General features: G+C 35.9%; 1 protein-coding gene across 1 annotated transcript in view; it reads right to left on the reverse strand.

The window, feature by feature from the left end:
• MLLT3 (myeloid/lymphoid or mixed-lineage leukemia (trithorax homolog, Drosophila); translocated to, 3) overlaps positions 1-887 on the reverse strand; it is a 144,462-nt gene extending 143,575 nt beyond the window's left edge. The window contains exon 1 of the mRNA XM_011992672.1: positions 882-887. Coding sequence (XP_011848062.1) covers positions 882-887 — 6 coding nt within the window. The remainder of the gene's footprint in view (positions 1-881) is intronic.
• Between the last annotated feature and the right edge of the window lie 18,063 nt (positions 888-18,950).

An 18,950-nucleotide genomic window follows, 5' to 3' on the forward strand; every position in this document is an offset into this window, starting at 1 on the left:
TTTTTTTGAGACAGAGTCTCACTCTGTCACCCAGGCTGGAGTGCAGTGGCGCCATCTCGGCTCACTGCAAGCTCCAACTCCCGGGTTCACGCCATTCTGCTGCCCCAGCCTCCCGAGTAGCTGGGACTACAGGCGCCTGCCACCACATCCGGCTAATTTCTTTGTATTTTTAGTAGAGATGGGGTTTCACCATGTTAGCCAGAATGGTCTCAATCTCCTGACCTCATGACCCACCCACCTTGGCCTCCCAAAGTGCTGGGATTACAGGAGTGAGCCACCATGCCCAGCCCAGTAAAACTCTCAATTTAGCATAGATTAGTAGATATATTCCACTTTCAGAGAGGTTAAAATGTAGACTTTAAAATATATAAAATACAATAGTGATATGATTACAGGTTATTATTTGTGGGCACATGAACCTATAAATAAGAGATTTGGCTAAAGATAATGTGCACACAGAGGCAATCCAGTCAAGCTGGTAATGGAGAGAAATCTTACCAAATAAATTTTCCTACTAGTATCACTATATTTTCCATTTAGGTCTACTAAAAATTTTCATGAAAAAGTATTACCAGAAAAGTGTAATGCATCCTTCACCATGCTCTCCAGCTTACGCTTTTAACTTTGCTCTACCTCTGACAGAATAATTGTTCTATCGTCATTACTACACTGCTGTAGTAAGGCTGTATTGGAGGAAGCTCTACATCACTTCATTTTTCCTCAATTGCCACACTCAACTGTGTGCAGTTTATAGAACCAGAAATATTTATATACTTTTGGCTTTTATTCCCTCAACCCTATGAGATGCACCTACTACCCAACTATATGGGTAAACTTAACCCAAAAATCACTCCTTTTCTCTGGTCTGCCCCACCACATACCGCCATGATTTCTCTGGCATCTTCCTCCTAAGTCCAAAATTCCCAATTTCTACTCTGGAATCCTTGAAATTTGCTTCTTTATCTCTCCCATTAGTCTGTAACTTGTAAAGTCTGTAAAAAGAACTGTCCCTTCCCCCAACACAGTACCAGTGTCTAATATGGTGCTTAGCCCAAAGTATTCAAAATGTTTAACGAAATACTGAAAATAAATCATGAACACAAGAACATGAACCAGAGAACAATAATTACATAATTGTAACCACAGTTTGAATGCAGTTAAATATTTTCAAAAGATAAGGAGTATGTATGGTAAAGGTCTTTGAAAATACGAATCAAATTTATATAAGTCCCCTATTGCAAAATCTGTAATTATATTTCTTTCTTTCTTTGAGACAGTGTCTCTCTCTGTTGCCCAGGCTGGAGTGCAGTGGCATAATCTTGGCTCACTACAACCTCTATCTCCCAGGTTCAAGCGATTCTCCTCCCTCAGCCACCCCAGTAGCTGTGATTACAGGTACCCACCGTAACGCCCAGCTAATTTTTGTATTTTTAGAAGAGACAGGGTTTCACCATGTTGGGCACACTGGTCTTGAACTCCTGACCTCAGGTGATCCGCCCACCTCAGCCTCCCAAAGTGCTGGGATAACAGGCATGAGCCACCATGCCTGGCCAATTATATTCCTTCATCAGATTTTAAAGCAAGAGCATATTCAAGTCTCCACTAATAGTTTGATTTTACATATGAAATATCTGTTTTATTAAAATTTCTTTTAATTGGTGAAAATCTCTTAGGGAACTATAAATTCCATACATTATTTTGAGACCACTTTTGGCTAACTGACTCCTAGAATGACTGATATGTATGAAAACCTAAACAATATATGTTGTTTTCGAATAATTCATTTACTATAATATCACTACACTTGTTTATTTCTCACACGTTCCAAACATAAGAAGCCATGAAATGTCACCACCATAATAATATTGTGTAGACACTACGCCAAGATGTTTAAAATCACGTTTAAAAGGTACACAATATATTGGTACTTTTTAAAAAAAAATCACTACATTTTCTGCTTAAATCACTCAATTTTAATAAAAGAATATATACACACACATATACGTGTGTGTGTGTGTGTGTGTGTGTGTGAAGTGATTTAATACATAAAGACTGGAAGGCTATAAAACAAAATAGTGATTTCTTACCAGAAGCAGATTGAGGAAAAAAGGTGAAATTTTTATACTTTGCAAATGATAAATAAATCAGTATCATTAATTATAACAGGGTTGAGCAAATAGACCTCACGTGGTATAAACCTTGTACTATACACATACAGCACTTCTTGAATGTTTAGTGATAAAATAATAAGAATGTCCACACAGAGATGCATGTATTATATTATTTTCAGCCATGAAGTAACACTTCACTCACACACAAGTCATAGTCAAGTCATCCATTTCCTGAAATAAAATTTGTATCTGTCAGTCACATGATAAAACATTTTTTCTATACTTTTAGCACTATTCTATACTTTCCCAGAAAGATTCTGGTTATATATACAAAAACATATAACCAGAAATAAGGTAATATACAAAAATATATAGCTTTTCCTACATGGCAACAATAACTGCTTTCTGGAATAACTATTTCCAAAATACAACAGAACAAAGGGCCCCATTTATAAAAGTAGCAAAAACTCAATGAACTCAAGAAACACAGGTTACCTATAAAGTTATATGACTTTACTGAGAGATATAAAATAAGACTTGAATAAATAAAAAGATACAACATGCTCTTAGATTGAAAAGGTGCACTATCACAAAAAGGCTAATTTTCCATACCTTTAACACAATTCCAACAAACATCCTATCCCCTACAGGCCAACATTAAAACACACTAACTGGCAACCCTCCAGAAAAAAGCAGCTAGTAATACGTGAAATGATATTCCACCTCACAATTTTCTGAAAGATTGGCAAAAGGTTTTAAATAAGATAAGGTTACACTCCTACAATGCAAATTGGTATCACCTCTTTGGAAGACACACGGCAACAAATGTTTCTACTTATTCTCCAAGGGCCAGCTCTCCCTTAATATCCATGAGATTTTAAATTGTCAGGCCGACCTACTCTGCAGTATTGCATCGTTACCGTAATGCAGCACTATTTGCTCACTCTTTCAGTGGATGTCTAAGCCTCCATCAGCTTGTTTATTCCCCAAAGGCAAGGGACATAAATTTTGTTATCTTTATATCAGTACTTGTTGATTAACAGAAAATTGTGCCAGGAGAATCGGGAGGAAATGAAAACCCACACTCATGATATTTTATAATAATAAAACCACCTTAACTTCAGAAATGTTATAGGAATGCATTGGTGATTATCAATTGTTGTGTGTTAAGATAACAAAATGGAATTATTAATCAGACTGTAAAATAGCAATTATTTATCCATGTATTCATCTATGTTTATCACCTAGAATTATGGCAGAGAGGGCATTAACTAAATAAAAAGGATCTAAAGCTGGCGAATACAAGCTGCAAATCAGAGCTAGTTTAATATTAAAATATTCCTCACCTCATCTTTCATTTCTTCTCCTGGTCTGCTAAATGTAAGAAGAAAAAAGAGTAAAAGTGCTCCTCAGGAAGAAATGAACTCTGTCTGTTTACCTTTAATTCTAACTATCCAAGGCTAAAATCTTGCTGCTGTCTAGCAAAATCATAGGACTTTTGCTACTAGGATGAAATTCTATTTATGCCCAACATATGATTCAGTTATATTCACAAATAAATTAACAAATGCAGCTAGAAACCTGCCTCTAGAGAAGCTTATGGCCACTCGTAACAGAAAAACCTAACCTAGTTTCAACTGGAGCCATGCTTTCCCATGTCAAACCTAAGAAAACTGTTTTCTATTCCCTAATCAGTACTATTCACTACTTTCCTACAGCAAGAAAGATGGCCATTTTAGAAGGGTCTCTCTGTACCAATACTTTAGTTATCGAAGTATCTGCAGTCCAAGTGGCACAATTTAGGAATAACTAATTCTTATCAAATTAATTTTAAAGCAACCTTGTGGCATGTGAGACACATTTATGTCAAAAATCAAAGCTTTAGTGTCTAAGAAAACAAGGGATTATTTCCACTGAATTCTAGTAGCATAGACTAAACATTCAAGATGGTAGGTAAAAGATCTGAGGAAAAACCAAACTGAAATTATATAGTATTTGAGAGAGATGAATATCACTAAAACCCATAACTCAAAGTTCAAAGCTTTATTTTTTCTTCAATGACATAGCACCTCTGTTAAAGACAAGTTATATTCGTATATTCCAAATGTTCAAATCCTGTACATTAAAAATAATCAAAAGTACACAAGGCAGGTAAGGTTACTTATTAATGCCTTAGGCGCAATAAATTAAACCTGATACCCATAAACCAAATCTTCCTTGAAGGATAAGTACTTTTGAGGTAAAGATTACAAAAACAAATTAATTAAGTCACATTAATAGAGATAGAAAGTAACAAAGTGGTTGCCAGGGGCCAGAAGGAGGGGGGAATCCCCATTCCATTTAACAGGTACAAACTTCCAGCTTGGGATAACAAAAAAGCTCTGAGGATGGATAGTGATAATGACTGTGCAACAGCGTGAATATGCTTAATGCCACTGAACTGTACACTTAAAAAATGGTGAAAATGGCAAATCTAATGTTATATATTTTTTACCACAATAAAAAATGAAAAAAACTAATAATCAGATAATCCAAACTGAATGACAAATTGAACAATGTGTACCCATAGAAAAAGATTAAAAATTTGTTAGTAATTTAGAAGCCTTTAAAGAGTGCTAATCATTTCCCTGATTAGAGACTAATGACATCAGTAAGAATGACAATTTTCTCAACAAATTAAGCAAATATAATACTTTAAACTTATTCTTTTTTTTTTTTTTTTTTTTTTTGAGATGGAGTCTTGCTCTATCGCCCAGGCTAGAGTGCAGTGGCGCAATCTCAGCAAACTGCAAACTCTGCCTCTCGGGTTCACGCCATTCTCCTGCCTCAGCCTCCCAGGTAGCTGGGACTACAGGTGCCTGCCACCATGCCCAGCTAATTTTTTGTATTTTTAGTAGAGACGGGGTTTCACCGTGTTAGCCAGGATGGTCTCGATCTCCTGAACTCGTGATCTGCCCGCCTCGGCCTCGCAAAGTGCTGGGATTATAGGCGTGAGCCACCGTGCCCAGCCATAAACTTATTCTTGTAACACGAATAAATCTCCAAAAATAGTTAAAATTTAAAAAGCAATATACAGAATCTGATTCTTTAAAAGAGCTTCTGAAAGATTTGCTCTCCCGAAATGAAATTTGGTAAGGGAGGCTCCAATTCACTGAAAAGTGGTTAATGTAAAGGAACAAATGCCGTTTTCCATGAAAGAAATTGTACTGCCAGATAAGTCTGTAAAACTTAAAGATCAGATAAATGGTGAGTGGACACTGTTGATCCCAGATTTAGACAGAAAGGCATTCTTGAAAAGATTCACCCCATGAATGCCCAGCCAGCCTCTGTAATAAAATTCCAAGGCAGCAAAGCAAGCAAGGCACTTTGGCAAAAGTGTTTCAACTACTCAGCACAAAAGAGTTATTTCATTTGATCTATCTTCTTGGGGGGAAGATAGACATATTTTTAGACAGTATCTAAGTGTCAGAAAGACTCCAAGATATTAATACCATTTATGAACAAAGTAACAAAGTGAACACTATTCCACAAAGTATATTAAACAAATTCCTTGTTTCTCCTGGCTTAACAAGGGAGAGTGGGTGGAAGGGTAGAGAGGTAGGGGACTGGCATGTCAATGGAATAGAAATAATATCGGAAAAATAAATTTTATAAAATTCTTTCAATGAATTGGTTCCTGAGTCAAATAGGCTTTTATATCTACAGAGGCAGGTCTATGTAAATATTCTATAAACAATGTTATTAGAAGGTCTAACACGTTTTCAAAGATCTTGGCATCTTAAAGGTGAAGATTTATATTCTCTTTCTTGACAGGTATCTAATATGTCTAACAAAATCATTGAAGGGATATTTAGTCAGATTTGTTGATCAGGGAAACGTCCCCAAATGGTAAGAGAAACTGTGGGTGATTATCATCTTGCTATTGTCTTTGGCCAACAGGTTCAGTATTTAGGGGTGCCACCCTGAAGACACTAATAGAACCCTTCTATCTGCTGGAGCTATTGGCTAGCTTTATACTCAGCCATCACAATAGCTGTGCTTACAACCTATCTTCAAATACAAGATACAGAAGAAATGGCTAAGAGTACATAAAACACCAACATATCCTGAAAAAGCACAAGGCAAAGCAATTCAGTGTCTGTGCTCCAATGACAATAAGTCTGTCATAGCAGCTTCCTCTATAAAGGGCAAGCTATTTTATTTTTGTGATTTGATGACAATCAAAACTAGGGGAGAAGTTAAAGGGAAACTACATGTTGTAATTAATTTTCCAAGCAGGTGCCAGAGATACCAAATAAAACTCCTGTAATACTTTTTCTGAGTCATGGAAAGAAAATGAAAAAAATAAAGAGAGAAATTATATTCAAGCTAACAACCAATGGTAGGTACTCAAATAAATACATGGCAAACTGTAAGGTGCTAAGCATACAAAAAGGAATACATGGTGCCTGTCTTCAAGGAATGTACTCCATGCTCCTCTGATAAAGATGTGATTTCTTTCATCACTGCTTGTCACCTCCATGACTGCTCTTCACCATCACTGATTAAGTATTATGACAGGCAGAATTCTAAAGCTGCCCCCTAAAGATTCCTGTCCTCTGGCTATTCAACCAAACACTAATCTAGGTACTATTGTGAAGGGATTCTGCAAATATAAGGTTATTAATCAACTGACCATAGGATATGAAGATTATCCAGATGGTCCCAATCTAACCATATGAGACTAAAAGTGAAGAACTTTCTTCGGCTACAATCAGAAAGATGGCATACAAGAGAGAAGTCAGAGAGATTCTAGCATGAGAAGATTTGTCACGCCATTGCTGGCTTTGAAATGTTAAAGGCCCACATTCAAGGACTGGAGAGAAGCCTCTAGTTGCTGAGGGCTGGCCCAGCTAACAGTTGGCAAAGAAACAGAGACCTCAGCCCCACAGCCACAAGGAACCAGATTCTGTCAACAACCTGAATGAACCTGGGAGCAAATTCTTCCCAGAGCCCAGCTGGCAACACCTAGATTTCAGCCTCAGGAAACTCAGAGCAGAGAAACAAGTTGGGGCAATCCCAGCTTCTGACCCAGAGAATCATGAGATAGTCTCGTTTTAAGCCAATAAATTTGTGTTACTTTGCTATGGCAGCAACAGAAAATTAATGCAAGAACTTACCATATGCAAGTATTTGGACACAGGAACCCATTTAATTCTCACAACAACCCTGAGAAGCTATCACCCTCCATTTTACACATGCAGAAACTAAGGAATAGAGAGTTTTAAATAACCTGCTTAAGAACACAGAACCGTGGATCTAGTAATGACTAAATGACTAGAGTGGTTTGCTGTATATTCAAGAAAACTAATTGGTCCATAATAGTTATAACATGAATTAAAGATTGCAGCTGGAATCTGACTAAATTTCACTCAACAGGGAAATAACTTCATTTTAAAGATCAGAAAACTTTAAATGGTTTAAAATGAAAAGGTTCTCTAAATCAGGGGGGTATTTTTTAATAATGTCCTTAAGTGATGTTAATATGTCATATAATGTCCTTAAGTCAACCCAACAGGCAAAACAATATTACTAAAAATAAATTCAAACCTATGTAACTATGTTCTTCTTCCTGCATATTCAAAAATCAAGAACAATGTTGTGTCAAAGGCTACGTTTTAACATAAATTCAGTTTTTTATTCTTATCCATGAAACCATTTTAAATATGGTATTGTAAGAAGAAAAAACTGAAAGTAATTTTTTAAAACCATGTGAGAATTTTTTCAAGAAAGAGAAAAATGAGGAACTATACAGTACCACACTATTTAGAGTAGATACATCCCTGCTCAAGAAAGCAGAAAATTCTAGATAAAGGCAATAATATAGAAAGACATCAGCGGCAAAATACAAGCCAAAAATGAAATCTAATATTCATTTTATGAGGAAGATAAACAGTCAGTCAATCACATTCTATGGCTCTAGAAGATCAATAAACGGCACTTTCTACTCCTCAAAGAGTTACTGCTAAAGATAGTAAAAATTTAAAAAGAATTTCAGTTTCTGTTAGGAGAGAGTCAGTCAAAACTCAAGTGAGAAATCAACAATGGTTATATTCCAAAGCAGTAAGTGGCAAAAAGTACAAATGGGAGAAATAATATCTGGGGAGACGATCTTTAAATAATGACATATACACCTGGAGCTTCATTCATCAGTAGCACTTTTTTCTACTGCTGATGTTTTCTTGTATGACTTCACCATGAATTGTTGACTTTCAGAGTATAGTACAAAGTAAGATTGGGGAACACAGAAGGTCCTGCACTGAGGGAGAGCATGATATGGAATATGGAGTTTCTTCTCAAATAAACCAACCCTGGATTTCCAACCAGTAATGTCAATTTACGTTGTTAAATGAACACCTATTTGTGTTTTGTGTACAGATACTGTACTCATGTCATTTTTAGGTTCAGTAATAATAGATTTATTAAATAACCTGTTTAGATAAAAAAAGAGAAATAATTTCTAGCCTAATAAATTTAAAAGCTTAAATCTAACCATAGATATTTTCAGTACTAATGACCTATCTTTAAAACCTCCATCTTTGTCATTATTAATTATGCATATGGATTTATAGCAATCATTTATTTGCAGGTGTTCCTAAAGTAAATTGCATATATCTATTTAGATTTTTTCAAAGGTTGATATCATACTAATTGTAACTTAGAAAATGAAGGTACTAAGATCCCTTTTAACCTGTAAACTCTGCAAAACTGAATGGGCTAGAAAAAGAACTCACAGATAGTTTTGGTCATATTCTAGTTCTTAGGTTGGATGGTCATTTCAAGGATGTTCATTGTATTATTTTGTTTTATAGTTTATACATTACATTCTTTTATATGTTCCAAGTGTTACAGTTTAAAATGAACACAAGCGATATAATTTATTGAAAATACATTATAAACATAAAAATAAAATCATGACGACATCACTTCATTACTTCCCACACACATTAATTCTACCTAATTAAATTTCCCCCATATATTAAGATATATATTAATGTGCTAGATTTAATAGAAAAAAATCATTTATAGAAGAGCACAAAAGAGTTACTCAAGAGAAATTAGCGCCCACTTCAAAACTAAAATCTCTAAATATCTAAGCTAAATTAAGAATTCACTTGAAAACTAATATCTCTAATTTTAAATATCTATTAATATGCTAAACTAAGAACTTTAGTAAATAGATAGAAAATACAGCCTATAGATCTGGTCTTGAAAAACTTTTTCTCTATCTATACACTTAATGCCATAAGACTCTCCAGCAACTAAAATGCTGCCAGCTAAATAGAAGTTTAGGGTTGTTTAGGATAGATTCATGACCTATCCAATTGATTGTCTTACCTTTAAATATCGGCCAAGAGCGAATGTCATAAATCAGTTTATAGACTGAATTGTGCACCCGTTTCCATTTTTTTTCTACTACAGGTATTATTCTCATTTCCAATTTGTTTTTCTATTTGCCCAATGGATCACTCCTACCTCAATATTTTGCCCTAAAGAAAGCTCAGAGGATTAAGAATTAAACATTATAAACTTGTTCTTATTATTAGAAACTTTATCTTCAAGTGTCCTCCTACTCTTGTTATTAGAAAAACATTGTTTAAAAACATTTGCCACATAAACAATTCATATTTCTCCAAAAAGCATCCTACCTATCCCTATCGCAATTTATCAAAAAACAAGTTTTGAGCCTTTTCAACAGGTGTTTAAAATATGTTAAAGATAGAATCAGGTTAATCTGACCTGTCCAACTCCAGCTTAGCTTTTAACACCTTGAAATAACATCCTTATCTTTTAGCACTCAGGAAGGGTTAGTATTTCTTTATAAATAGTTCCTCAACTTCACAGACAAGTCTTTAAGGAAAGATTTCCTATAAGAATATAAATTTAAGTTCTGAAAAGCTATCTTAAAGAAAAAATTTTGACCACAGAAAAGCATTACACATAGATGCTCATTAGTATTATTTGTCATAAGAAGATATAAAGAATCCACTTAAATATCCAACAAGAAAAAATCATTACCTAAATGGAATTCCTCTTATAAATATTATGAAGCCATCAAAATTAATGTTCACCCCGTGAGAAATACCTTATGTTACAGAAACTATGAAAAATAGGATAATTACAATTCTTAAAAAACTGAAAAATATTATAAAGTATGTTAAGTTTTTTACATTATTGTCTTTCTGCAAATAGTACACAACACACATGCATAATTTTTAAAATCTGTTTAACACCACAGTTATTTTCCTACTACTCATTCTTTAAAATATGCTGGTACCACAACGATTTTAACACCTAGTCCCCATGAAGCACGTACCTCCTTCCTCACTTTTCTGGAATGCACATTTCCAACATACTCAACCATCTGAAACGCAGATGAGAAATTCTCAGATAGAAACTAATAATAGACTCGGTCTTTAGGAAGACGCATTCAATTCCAAAGTTTTAATTTATTATCCTGGATGACAAAGTCAAGCTGAAAACTATTAAACCATCTTTGTCAAAAATATATCTGACTATCCACAATCATTACAGCATATAAACACAATGTGGCTTCCATGATCCCTAGGAATTCTTTTATCAGTCTGTGTCAGGATCCTAAGGAATTTTCACAGTTGCTAAATGACTTCTGTGGTCCATCATATCACTCTACCAAAAGATATAGCCATTTGGCTACAGCTTTTCCCATTCTTCAGGGGAGAAGAGGTTTATGCACAAATCCAGAAAGCTTTAAAGATACTCATTTGCTCTGTTTTGTTTTTAATCTTCAATTTCACTATAAAGGGTCAACTTAAAATTAATAAATAATGGTTTAAGAAATAAGCAAATAATTTCTTGAAGTATTTGAATTTCTCTCTGTGAACATTTTTTCCTAACCTCAAATTCATACTGCAATGATATTTCCCAAATATAATCTAATTGCCTGAAGTTTTATTTGAAAATATTCAAAACCTATCTATTTCAACAGCACATGATACCATTTTACCAATGTTTTCAGGCTGCCCACTTTAAAAGGTAAAACAAAGTGGTGACAGCTAAAAAGTCTTTTCAAATTAATTCCTCGTTTTCATCCTTGAAACAGACAAATTTCCCTACCACGGACATTTTCTCTACATTGGAAAGTTGTTCGAACTTAGTCAAGTTGGTCCTGAGTTTGTTATTTGAATACCCATGAGCAAGTCATTTAATTTCATGTATATCAAAACTGAAAAAACAACTATTTTATTAATTTTACAGATACCAAATGGATCTTTCCAAGGGAAAGGAGTAAGCCCATAGTTGTACTATACATATATGCAAGATGATTTTTTTCCTCCTAGGGTAATTTGCATCTGGATGAGAGGTTGGCTTTTAAATTGGCCCACTTTCATAAATTAAAAAATGTAACAAATTTACAGCTAGTTGAATAGGAAATTTCTGTACTTCATTCCTGCCAAACTGCAAGCAAGCTACTTAATTAATGGGAGTCTGCCATTGTCTTTTTGCCCTCAAGAGAAGAACTAGGCCTATATAAATCATTTTTCTCTCTATCACACTTACTGTAAAAGTTTAATAATATGGGCAACCATACCCAGAATTATACTCAGAAAACCTACTCCCTTGCTTCTCAGCGTGCTCTGCAAATCAGTGACATCAGTAACCCCTGGGAGCTTGTTGGAACTACAAAATCTCAGACTCCCCACTGCGACCACTGAATCACAATCTGCATTTAACAAGATGCCCAGGTTATCAGTCTGCACAGTAAAGTTTGAGAAGCCCTAGTCTAGAGGTTAAAGTAGAAGGTAGAATGATATACTATCTCCTGCTTGCACATTCTAAGTTGTAGAAAGCTGCAAAAAATCTACAGTCAGCAATGAATAAATCATTCCTAGAGATTACTGGTAAATCTTTAATTAAATGTGGCCTTTTCACATAGATTTAGAAAACGTGTGTGGCTGATGCTCAGTGCCTATTAACGGCATTTTTATTACACAACCAGAACTAGATTTTTAAATAACATACTGAAAATAGGTATATCTGTTCACTATTCTCTATTAAGAAAGCATTCTTACTAAAGAATTGTCCTCTTTTTCAAACCTAAAATGGATCTTGTGGATGAAATATATTTTTAATTGGTCCAAGTTAAAATGTTTTAAAGAACCTTAATGTAAGAATCCTAATTGACCAATCTGAGGAAGCATTTACTTCACAAATTAATTTAAATATGCTTGAGACAAACACATAACCCCTATCATAGGCCCTGGGCTCATAGTCAATGTTATACCTGCAACAAAGGGTCCTCGTAATTTCAAGAAGGATTTTCATAAGAAAATACCAAATGACAGGCTCCTGGGAATTTATAACAGTTTGAGTCACAAAAGTACAATTTACACAACTTTCCATAGGTATGCCCAATATGCAACGTTACACTTGTACTGACCTGTGCTTAGTCTACAGATTTTTTAACAAGATGCTTTCTATAAGGATTTCAACTGTAACCTACCACAAAAGTGCTCTGGGAATAACTTTATCCCTCTACAATCATTGCCTTGTTCCAAACAGAGCCCTTAAGTAAATTAAATCTTTAGAAAAACACACTTTTTTGTTTGTAAAGAAAGAAACATTTCCTGAATGCTACAGAATGTTTCCTTGAGAAACTGTTTATGTTACTGTGTTGAAAAGGTGTTTATGTTGCTATAAACACCTTCCATGTAAGAGGGGATGCAGTCTCCCCATTGTTTATATTGTAATCAGCCCTGTTTCTGGAAAGATCTAGGCTTATAACTCATGCCTTGACCAACCTTCACTCCATTCTACACTAATTAGATCATTCAAAATTATATTCTATATTTGTTTAGTGTAATTGACACATCACATGAGTACAGGGGAGGTTAGGTTCATAACACGCACTATAAACACACACACACACATTAAAAAAAATAAGCACACGATTACAAAGCTCATTAATTAGCAGGGTGTTGTGGTTTGTGCTGTGTTAGCCTGGTTAAGCTGAAACTACTTTTCCTAGGATCTTCCAGTATGGTTCTAGGTTAAAGTTGACACGGAACCAGAAAATAGAATTTGCACAGATTTGGAAGCCGAAAGTCGTCATGGTTACTATATTGACAGTCGCTATGCCAGTGGATTCAGGCTTATCTTTGCTCTTCCAAACCCCTGTCCAACTTCCTAAGGTGGACCTATAGATGAACAGTGCTTTAGGCCCAACATATCTATACAGATGATAGGCACACTGAGGCACAGCTTCTCAGAGACAACCCCCCAAGGGCCTTTCTCATATATGGCTCTCAGACTAAGTGGGGACACCACTGATCCTACAACTTCCCTCTTGGACTTTCACTTGTCAAAAGCTTCCACTATAAATGCTTAAGATTTAATTTCGATAATATATTCCTTATGCTAATACCTTATTAGAGTTCTTCTTCCATGATCAAACCACAACTGATTCTCAAAACGGTTTACTTGTTGGCTCTAGATTTCAATGGTTTCTTGTCATTAAAGACATGCTGTAGTATTCAATAGTAAATGACAAAGCAAACTTCACCTTCTGATGTTCAGCTGACAAACAGTAGAATATGGCCTGGGGTCTAAACCCCTCTGACCTCCCAAACCTACATTTTTTTCTGTAAACTTTTCAATGTTCTTTTTGCTCTATCTTTATTAACACACAATTGACATTAAAAATCACATATTTAAAGTGATACAATTTGATGTTTCGACATAAATATATACCCAGGAAACCATCACCATAGTCAAGATAAGGAACATCCATCAACCCCTAAAAGTTTTCCCCTGTCCTTCATGATCCTTTCCCCTCCCTGCCCTGTCTAGGCTCCCATTTTCAGGTAACCACTGATCCGCTTCCTGTTCTGATAATTACGCTGCATTTTATAGAATTTTGTATACATGGAAACATAATGTGTACGCTTTTTCAGGAGTTGGCATCTTTCACTAAATGTAATTATTTAAATTACTTTGAGAATCACCCATGGTGTTGTGTATCAATAGTTCATTCCTCTTTATTGCTGAGTAGTGTTTTATGATATGGAATTTCCACAATTTGTTTATCCATTCACCTGTTGGTTGACATCTGGGTGGTCTCCAGTTTGGGTCAATTACAAAAAAGTTCTTATGAACTTGTGTAAGTGTGTAAGTCTTTGTATGGATATAGACTTTCAGTTCTCTTGGGTAAATACCTACAAGCAGAATGACTGGGTAGGTATATCCTTAATGTTTTAGGAAAATTTTTAAAAAACTGTTTCCAAAGTGATTATACCATTTTAAGTGTCCATCAGCTAGGTAAAAGAGTTCTTCTATGGGTACAGTGGCTCATGCTTGTAATCCCGACACTTTGGGAGAGTGAGGCAAGTGGATCACTTGAGGCCAGGAGTTCAAGATCAGCCTGGCTAACTGGGTGAAACCTCGTCTCTACTAAAAAATACAAAAATTAGTTGGGTGTGGTGTCATGTGCCTGTAGTCCCAGCAACTCAGGAGGCTGAAGCAGGAGAATCATTTGAACCCAGGAGGTGGAGGCAGAGGCTGCAGTGAGCAGAGATGGTGCCACTGTACTCCAGCCTAGGTGACAGAGCAAGACTCTGTCTCCAAAACAAAACAAAACAAAACAAAAGAGTTCTTCTAGTTGTTCTACCTTTACCAGTATTTGGTGTGGTCAGTCTTTTTAAATTTTAGCCATTCTATTGAGAGTGTAATACTCTTCTATTGGTTTTAATTTGCATTTTCCTAATGACTTACGACGCTGAGTATCTTTTTTTGTGCTTCTTTGACATCTGTATATCTCCTTTGATGAAGTGTCTATTCAAATCTTTTGCCCATTTTATAACTGAACCATCTTATTATTCAGCTGTAGGTTATTCATATAATCTAGATCAAGTTTGTCCAACCCGCCTACCACAGGCCACATGCAGCCCAAGATGGCTTTGAATGCGGCCCAACACAAATTTGTAAACTTCTTAAAACATTATGAGATGTGTTTTGTGTGTGATTTGTATTTGTTTTTAGCTTATCAGTTATCATTAGTGCATTTTATGTGTGGCCCAAGACAATTCTTCTTCCAATGTGGCCCAGAGAACAAAAGATTGGACACCCTTATCTAGATTCATACCCTTGTCAGACATATGTTAACAAATATTTTCTTCCAGGTTGTGGCTTATCTTTTTTAACTTTTAAAGAGCAAACTGTTTTCATTGTTTCAATATAACTTTAAGCACTAGAGTATAGTGCCTTAGTATTAGTGTATTAGCTTCTGCCTCTATCTTCCCATGGGCTTCTTCCTACCTCTGTATCTTCATATACCCTCCTTATAAAGACACCAGTCACTGGACTTGGGCCAACAGTAATCCATGATGACCTCATCCTAAATTGATCACATCTACAAAAGACACTATTTACAAATAAGGTCACATTCAAAGGTACCTGGGGTTAGGATTCAACATATATTTGGGAGAACACAGCTCAACTCATAACAGGCACTTAGTATTTAATATTTTTTTAAAACCCACTGCTAATGATACAGGGAGGCTATGCACATGTGAGGGCAGAGGGTACATACGATATTTCTACATCTTCTTCTCAATTTTGCTGTGAACTTCAAACTGCTCTGAAAACACTGTCTTTAAAAAAACACACTGAACAATAAATTATTTGACATAAGCTCTGACCTCCTTGAAACAGTCTATTTTTGTTGCAATAACTGTTCTCATAGAGATATCTTCAAAATAATTTGCAGAATTTACCCATGGTCTTATTTCCCCAAAATAGATGCATTTCTTGCAATACAATCAGTGCAGCTTAAGGGTCTACCCTGAGCTGTCACCTTATTAACAACTGTTAGGTAAAGGTACGTGAAGAAAAAAACTTGTATGACTGTTTCTTTTAAGATCTCTATTGGTCCAAATAGGGGGTGAAAATGTAGCATCCTCCTGTAGTTCCAGCTACTCAGAAGGCTGAGGCGGGAGGATTAGCTGAGCCTAGGACTTTGAGTCCAGCCTGGACAACATGGCAAGAATCTGTTTCTTTAAAAAAAAAAAAAATGTTTTTTAAAGGGAACAGGGTTAATGCAGTGACAACTCTAAATCTGCATTCAGAGATGCCTCTTATTCCATCCCTGTCTTCTTTCAATACCACCTAGAAGGAAATGGAAAAATGCTTCTCCAAAGAAACATGTTCCAATTATCTGTTGATACATAATAAACAGATATTTAAACCATCAAGCTTAGTTTAAAACAATAATAGCCATTTTACTTTCTCTGAGGGTCAGGAACTCAGAAAGGTTTGATTGTGTGGTTCTAGCTCAGAGTTTCTCATTTGGCTGCATTGAAATGGAGACTGGAGCAAGAGCGGTGGGGGGCTACCAGGGCAAAGGTCTGGCTGCTTAATACAGTTGGTCTTCTGAGGGCCCTTGGTCTCTCCTCACAACACAATGGCCTCTGAGCAGCTGGACTGCTTACATGAAGGCTGCAGGTTTCACAATTGAACACTGTGTTTCAACAAAGAAAGGAGCATCACCTTTTCTGATCTAGCTTCAGCAATCACATAGCATCATTTCTGCCCTACTCTATTGGCTGAAACAGGCACAAAGGCCAACCTAGCTTCAAAAAGAAAAGACAAAGACCCTACCTCTCAATGACAGAAGTGTCAAAATCAACTGTGAGAAGAGCATGTGGGTGAAAGATAACTTTACAGAAATCTTTGGAAAATTCAATTTGCCCCAGAATATATCCTAGTTCTCCCTGGGGCATCAAGAACTATTGACCATTCGGTTCAAATTAAATTATAAGGCAAAGCTATACACTGACATGCCCAGGGCTCAATATTTTCCCCATTCTTGTTTCTCCCAATACTGTTTTCCATCTTGTCTACTACAGTTGAGTATACCCTATTGACTTACGTCCTCCCGGTGTTCTGTGTTATAAAAAGTGAATTCAGAAAAATTACTTACCATAGGTCATAGAGAGAAACTAATAACAATCTCTTGATTCACAGCTGCATCATTTTCAACTCCCTCCACTTCAATATCTTCTTTAAGATCAAGGCCCAGAAACTTGGGTTACACTCTAGCCCTCCCAATAATTATTAAGATTTGTCTATAATTCAGAGTTTCAAATCACTCTTTCATTAAAGTGAATTTCCCATTATAAAACACACACACACACACACACACACACACACACACACACACAGCACTTTCCTTAGCTAAATATGAATGATTTTTGGATAATTTACCAATTATGGTTCATGGTATTCATTCACTAGTTAAAATGCCTAGGAATTATTATATTTCCCTTTCTACTTCCATAAATAATGATGTCACAGATCTTTATTCAAATATACCATTCCTATGACACCTCATTTACTTTAAGATTCTCTCATTCTCCATAAAATGTAATGGGAAAAAAATTCCACACAATAAATATTGATGGAACACTGAATACATACCAGGCCTTCTGCTATGTGTGAGGTCACGAAGGCAAATAAGACAGTTTCCTTCCCCTCGCATAGTTAAGGCATCTAACTATGAAGGCAAATTTACCAACAACCATGATATTACTTACAATATCCAATGGAGCCCTCATTGAGACCTAGGAGACTTAGTTAAAACCACACCCAAGAGGCTGGGCATGGTGGCTCACATCTGCAATCCCAGCTTTTGAGAGGCCAAAGTAGGAGGATCACCTGAGGTCAGGAGTTCGAGACTAGCCTGACCAATATGGTGAAACCCTGTCTCTACTAAAAATACAAAAATTAGCTGGGGGTGGTGACACACACCTGTAATCCCAGCTACTGGGGAGGTTAAGGCAGGAGATTCACTTGAACCTGGGAGGCCGAGGTTGCAGTGAGCCAATATGGTGCCACTGCACTCCAGCCTAGGCAACAAGAGCGAAACTCCATCTCAAAAAAAAAAAAGAAAAGAAAGTGGGGGGCTACCTTTTAAGGAAAAGTAGGTAAATATTTGCCAATAAGAAGAAGAAGATTACTGCTTATAGACAAAGTTAAAATGTAAGCAAATCCCAGAGTATACAGAATGCCTGGCTTGACGGGGCACCACAAATGAACTTGATTTGAAGTGTGGTTCCAGGTGCCTACCTTGTCAGCCTCCTGACCAGCCACAAAGAGCCATGTTTGTGTCTGATCATGAGACTAATAAGGTAGGTAGATGCCAGCCTGTGAGGTTCCTTACATAGCACTGTAAGGAGTTGAATTCTATAGGTAATAGCCAGCCACCAAATATTTTTAAGAGGTGAAAAAACTTGCAGACAATATTTTTAAGAGGTGAAAAAACTTGCAGACAACATGATCTTATACAGTTGCTTGTCTGTATCCATGGGTTACACATCTGTGGATTCAAACAACCACAGATTGAAATATTAGGGAAAAAATTACATCTGTACTGAACATGTACAAACTTTTTTATTATCATTATTCCCTAAGCAATACAGTATACCAACTATTTATACAACATTTACAATGTATTAGCTATTATAAGTAATCTAGAGATAATTTACAGTATACAGGAGAATGTGCATAGGTTATATGCAAACACTGTGCCATTTTATACCAGAGATTTCAGAATCCATGGGTTTGGATATCCACAGGAGGTCCTGGAACCAATCCCCTGCAGATACTGAGCAATGACTGTACATAAACAACCCTAATGTCTCCATCGAAAAACTGTTAGAACTAATAAATGAATTCAGTGAAGCTGCAGGAAACAAAATCCACAGTTTTAAAAAAATCAGTAGCATCTCTGTACATTAACAATGAGCTATCTGAAAGAGAAGTTAA

The sequence above is a fragment of the Mandrillus leucophaeus genome, unplaced genomic scaffold, assembly GCF_000951045.1.
Source record: "Mandrillus leucophaeus isolate KB7577 unplaced genomic scaffold, Mleu.le_1.0 Scaffold415, whole genome shotgun sequence".
Classification (NCBI taxonomy): domain Eukaryota; kingdom Metazoa; phylum Chordata; class Mammalia; order Primates; family Cercopithecidae; genus Mandrillus; species Mandrillus leucophaeus.